Source organism: Eimeria tenella, genomic scaffold (assembly GCF_000499545.2).
Source record: "Eimeria tenella Houghton genomic scaffold, Eth_scaff89, whole genome shotgun sequence".
In the NCBI taxonomy this organism is placed as follows: Eukaryota; Apicomplexa; class Conoidasida; order Eucoccidiorida; family Eimeriidae; genus Eimeria; species Eimeria tenella.
Window position 1 is genome coordinate 140765 of NW_013543464.1, and position 5493 is coordinate 146257.

General features: G+C 60.1%; 2 protein-coding genes across 2 annotated transcripts in view; both read left to right on the forward strand.

Moving 5' to 3' along the window:
- The window catches only part of ETH_00033145 (longevity-assurance domain-containing protein, putative), a gene marked incomplete at both ends in the record, with an annotated part of 1339 nt that extends 660 nt beyond the window's left edge, over positions 1-679 (forward strand). Inside the window, 2 exons of the mRNA XM_013378490.1 lie at positions 343-422; positions 555-679. Of these exons, the coding sequence (XP_013233944.1) occupies positions 343-422; positions 555-679 (205 nt within the window). The remainder of the gene's footprint in view (positions 1-342; positions 423-554) is intronic.
- Positions 680-1795: 1116 nt separating this feature from the next.
- ETH_00033150 (uncharacterized protein) overlaps positions 1796-5493 on the forward strand; it is a gene marked incomplete at both ends in the record, with an annotated part of 7579 nt that continues 3881 nt past the window's right edge. Inside the window, 2 exons of the mRNA XM_013378491.1 lie at positions 1796-4999; positions 5124-5363. Coding sequence (XP_013233945.1) covers positions 1796-4999; positions 5124-5363 — 3444 coding nt within the window. The remainder of the gene's footprint in view (positions 5000-5123; positions 5364-5493) is intronic.

The window sequence follows — 5493 nt, forward strand, 5'->3', positions numbered from 1 at the left end:
CCGGCGGTCAGTTGCAGGCGGCGTCATGTGGACTCTAGGAAGAAGCAGCACTTAGTATGTGCGCTGCTGCAGCAGCAGCAGCAACAGCAGCAGCAGCTAGCCCGTTGCTGCTGCAGCACCAGCAGCAGCAGCTCCCCCGCTGCTGCACAACCAGGAAGAGCAACTGCTTCTGCTGCAGCGGTACTTGCAACAGCAGATGCGCTTGCTGCTGCTGCTGCAGCGCCGGTAACAGCTGATATATGCGGGCCGCCGCTGCTGCAAGACCAGCAACAGCAGCTGCCTTTGCTGCTGCTGCTGCTGCTGCTGCGTAAAAAGCAGCTGCCCTTACGGTGGGTGCCGCAGCGAGTTGCTGCATGCAGCTTGTGCCCTGCTGCTGCTGCTGCAGCGGTGGCGCAGGAAACAGCAGCAGCCGATGCTCCCAGGTCCCCTGCTGCTGCTGCTGCTGCTGCTGTTGCTGTCGTCTACCCTCCCTCTCATTGCAGCAAATGCTGACTGAGCCGTCGTTGAGTTCACGCCAAGGGTTTAGGGTTTAGGGTTTGCTGGCCGAGGCCTAGGGTTTGGAGGCCCCAAGATTGCCGAGGCAGAGGAGTATCTGGAACAGTGGGGCCCTTCCGTACAGCTGAAGCCCACAGCCAGAAGGGCTGTTTTGGTGCAGCAGCAGCAGCAGCTGCAGCAGTAGCAACAGCAGGAGCAGCAGCAGCAGTGCGGACAACGGGGACGGAGGGAGCAGCAGCAGCAATCCTCCTCTGTCTCCTCTGGGGCTCCCACCAATGCTGTTGCTGCAGATAAGAAAACGCCGTTTGCAGCAGATCTGGCCGCTGTTGCAGCAGCGCAGCAGCAGCAGCAGCAACAGCAGGAGCAGTCAATATGAAGAAGCGACAAGCCGAAGCAGCAGAAGCTGGTCCCTGAACAGTGTAGGCAGCAGCCTCGGCCGCATTGGCAGCAAACAAAGCAAGTATGATCGCGCAAGGGTTTTATACAGCCGGTTGTTCAAGCAAATCAGCAGCAGCAACAGCAGCAGCAGCAGCAGCTGCTACTGCTGCTGCTGTTGCTGGGCCTCACTGCGTGGGGCTGGCGCTGCTCGTTGCCTCACCTGCTGCCACTTAGAGAACTCCCTAAAACTCCAAAATAGGGTTTGAACTTATTTTGTCATTTAATGCAAGAGAGAGGCAAAGAAGGACATGCAGCAGCAGCAGCAGCAGCGGCAGCAAGAGCAAAAGTCCTGTCCCTCCCGCCTGCTGGCCGCAACTCAAACTGGCCGCCGCGACTGAGCTGCTGCTGCTGCTGCTGCTGCAGTGACTTTACACCGTTTTGTTTATATTGTTTTTAGTTTGTTCACGGGAAGGGACAAGCGAACCTGCAACCGCAGGAGCAGCAGCAGCAGCAGCAGCAGCGGGAGAGACACTGAGGAGGCCGTCGAGCTAGCGAGCTGTCTTCTACTGCACCCTAAAGCCCCAGCTCTCCTTCTGCTGCCTTCCATTTACTACCATTTGCTGCTGCTAGCCTGAAAGCTGCTGCTGCCGCGAACAGCAGCAGCTGCAGCAGCGAGACAGACACCGAGGCGGCCTCAGCAGCAGCAGCAGCAGCAACAGCAGCAGCGCAGCCACGCTCCATGCGGCAGATACCCGGTTAGCCCTTTGACATAAGAAGCTGCAGCAGCACTTCACAGCGGCTGTAACAGCAAGATACAGCAGCAGCAGGTGCTGCTGCAGCAGCAGCGGCAGCAGCGGCAGCAAGAGCAACAGCAGCAGCGGCACTCAGCGCCAGCAGCTGCTCCTGGGACTTACGCTCGAGAATGGAGGAGCAGCAAAAAATGGAGAATCTGCAGCAGCAGCAGCAGCAGCGACAAGCGCAGCAACAGCAGCAGCAGACACTTCTACAACTCCGGTGGGCTATACTGGGCGAGCTAGCGGGACAGCAGACGCCGCCACAGCACCAAGAGCAGCAGCAGCAGCAGCAGCAAGAAAAAGTGGCCTCCAGTTTAATTGCTGAAAGTCAACATGAAGAGGCCCAGTTCCAGGAGAAGCAGCAGCAACAGGCAGAGCTGCAGCAGCAAGAGCACCAAGCGGAGCAGCAGAAGCCGATAGAGAAAGAGCAGCAGACTCTTTCCCAGACTCCCGTATCTCACCCCGCGCAGCAGCTGCAGCAAGCGCCTCAGCAGCAGCAGCAGCAGCAGCAGCAGTGCTCCTGCGCAGAGGTACTCTCAAAGGCACTGCAGCACGGGCCAGCTTCGTATACACCCGCAGGGGTTCTTGCTGCTGTTCGTTTGCTGCCTCCCTGTGCGTTGCACTCCTGTGAGGCGGGTGCAGCAGCAGCAACAGCAGGAACAGCAGCAGCAGCAGCAGCAGCAGCAGCCGAGCCGGCAGCAGAAACAGCAACTGCAGCAGCAGAAGACGCAGAAGCAGCAGCAGCTGCTGCTGAGGCAGCTCCCTTATCAGACACCTCTGCCGCCGCACCAAGTGCAGAAGTTTCCTTGCTGGTGCAGCAGCAGCAACAGCAGCAGCAAGGACGGCACGCGCAGCAGCAGCAGCAGCAGCAGCCGCGGCTTTCTGCTGCTGCCGCGCAGAGCCTCCTGGCTCTGCTGCACGGTTTGCTGCTGGCGATGCGGCGTCAGCGTGCTGCCTTTGGGGGTCAGCTGCAGCAGGCGCGGCTGCTGCTGCAGCAGCTGCTGCTGCTGCTGCCGTGCGAATTTGGAGCAGAAGCACAGAAGCTGCTTGCTACAGCAGCAGGAAACAGGCTTCGGCGCGGACATGGTTCTGCTGCTGCTGCTGCTGCTGCTGCAGCTGCTGAGACGGAGAGCGAGGCGGCGCCTGCTTCAGCTGGAGGGATAGCAGCAGTTGCGGCTGCTGCAGCAGCAGCAGCAGCAGCAGCAGAGGCGGCTGCAGCAGTCGAGCAGCCGCCAAGCATGCATCAGAGGCTTTCACCCCAGCAGCACTTAGCAGCAATTAGCGCAGCAACACCAGCAGCACCAACACCAGCAGCAGCAGCGGCAGGTGGTCCATCCGCAGTGCCTGCAAGCCCACTGGCTGCGACGCCAGCAGCAGCAGCAGCAGCAGCAGCAGCAGCAGCAGTAGATGCCTTCGCCCGTCATACGCCCAGAAGCAGACCCCTTTCTCTTAGTGACCTAAGAGAGGAAAATGCACTTTCCCCGCAGCTGCAATCAGCTGCTGCAGCGTTTGCTGCTGCGCTGCAGCAGCACCAGCTGCTGCTGTCTTCCCCACTGCAGCCACCGAGCAAGGCCGACAAGCAGCAGCAGCAGCAGCAGCAGCAGCAGCAGCACTCGTCGGTGCTGCTTGGAAGCTCACAGAGTACCGCGGCTCTGTCAGGTAGCCCAGAGATGAGGCCTCAAGACAGCAGTTTCCTGCAGCCTCTGGCGCAGCAGCTGCTGCAGCAGCAGCACCTGCAGGAACAGCAGCAGCGCCTGCAGCAGCAGCAGCAGCACCTACTGCCGCAGCAACAGCAGCCGCTGCAGCAGTCGCTGCTGCCGTTACTGCAGCAGCCGCTAGCGCAGCAGCCGCTACCGCAGCAGCCGCTACCGCAACAGCAGCATGAACAGCAGCTGCAGCAACTGCAGCACCAGCATGCTGGAGAGCCAAGACACTGCAGCACACCAAACGCTGCTGCACCTGCTGCTGCTGCTGCTGCATGGGGAATTGCCTCTTTAACAGAGGAACGAGCAGCAGCTGCTCACGAGGCAGCGGCTGCTCCCCACGTGCCTTCCCAGCAGCAGCAGCAGCAACAGGAGCAACAACAGCAGCAGCAGCAACAGCAGAAACAGCAGCAGCAACAACAGCAGCAGCAGCTGGAGCAGCAGCAAGTAGCCAACACGCTGCAACAGCGGCTGCGCTCGTGTCCGTCTTTGACGGAATTGAAAGAGAGAATTGCTGCTCTTAGAGCTGCACTAGAAGGGCCACCTAAGCAGCAACAGCAGCAGCAGCAGCAGCGGCAGAAGCAGCAGCAGGCGCAGCAGCGGGACCGCTACTCATCTATTGATGTGCTGCAGAGGCTGCAGAAGCTAATGGCACAGGAAGGACTGCAACCAGGGCTGCAGCATAAACACCAAGAAGAACAGCAGCAGCAGCAACAGCAGCAGCAGCAGCATCCGCGGGTGGCATCTCCGTTGGTGTCTTTTACCCCGTCTCTCCAACTCTCTGAAGAGCAGCAACGCGATCAAGCGGTGCAGCAGCAGCTTCAGCAGCCGCAGCAGCCGCCGCCGCCGCAGCAGCAGCAGCCGCAGCAGCAGCCAGAGCAGCAGCTGCAGGAGGAGCTGCTCCAACCTGCTGCAGCTGCTCGTCAGCAAGTGCGGTTTGCAATGGAGCAGCAGCAAGAGCAGTATCGGGAGGTGCAGCAGCTGCAGCAGCAGCAGACGCAGCAGGAGGCGCAGCAGCAGCAGCATGCTGCTGCTGCAGCAGCAAATGCTGCAGCACGCAGCAGACGCCCCGCAGGCCTTCTCTCGCCGCTGGCTGGTGGCTGCTCCCCAGGGCCCATTCCGCCTTTAAGAGAAAGTCTGTATGAAGCAGCAGCTCGAGTTTCTCCCAAGAAAATGCAGCAGGAGAAGCATCAGCAGCAGCACCTCCAGCAGCACAGCCACCCCAGCAGCAGCAGCAGCAGCAGCAGCAGCAGCACCTCTTTGCCGCTGCAGCAGAACTCGGCACAGGAACGGTTTTCTTCTTTCTGCAGCGGCCTGCAGCCAGCTGCTGCCAGAAGAAGCAGCGAGTTGCCAGTGCAGCAGCAGCGCAGCCCAAGAGTACGGACAGCAGCAGCAGCAGCAGCAGCAGCACCTGCAGCAGCACAACGCGCTGCAGCACGGAAGACGAAGCTGCAGCAACAGCAACAACAGCAACTTCCCTTTTGGGAAAGACTTAGTCAGCCCAAGCGGGTTAATGCAGGACAGCAATTGCCGCAGCAGCAGCAGCAGCAGCAGCGGCTGCTGCAGCTCCATCCAACCGAGAACGCAGATCAGCAACCGCAGCACAAGCAGCAGCACTCGACTCCCTCTGTAAGTCTCTCCACTTTTTGTCCCATTGAACTCCACCAAAACCCTAAACCCTAAACCCTAAACCCTAAGCTCAATACCGGAGGCAGAAAGGTTCTTGCTGTGTTCCATTTCCTGCTGTGTGCAGCCGCAACAGCAGCAGCAACAAAAAGCACTTCAGCAGCAGCAACAGCAGCAGCAGCGGCAGTGGCAGCTGCAGCAACTGCAGCAGCAGCTGCAGGCGCTTAAGGAGGAGGAGCGTGAGCTGCACAAAGAGGAGCAGCGGCTCCTGGCGCTTCACCAGCAGTATCACAACGAGCAGCAGCAGCAGCAACAGCAGCAGCAACAGCAGCAACAGCAGCAGCAGCAAGAACCCGTGTCTGTACGGGTGCGTCTGGAGCTGCCGGGAGACCCTGCTGCGCTGCTGCTGCGCTGCGTCTCTGAGAGCGAAGAGGAGGAAGCAGCAGCAGCAGCAGCAGCAGCAGCTCAGGAAGCAAAAACGACAAATGAAAGGAAAA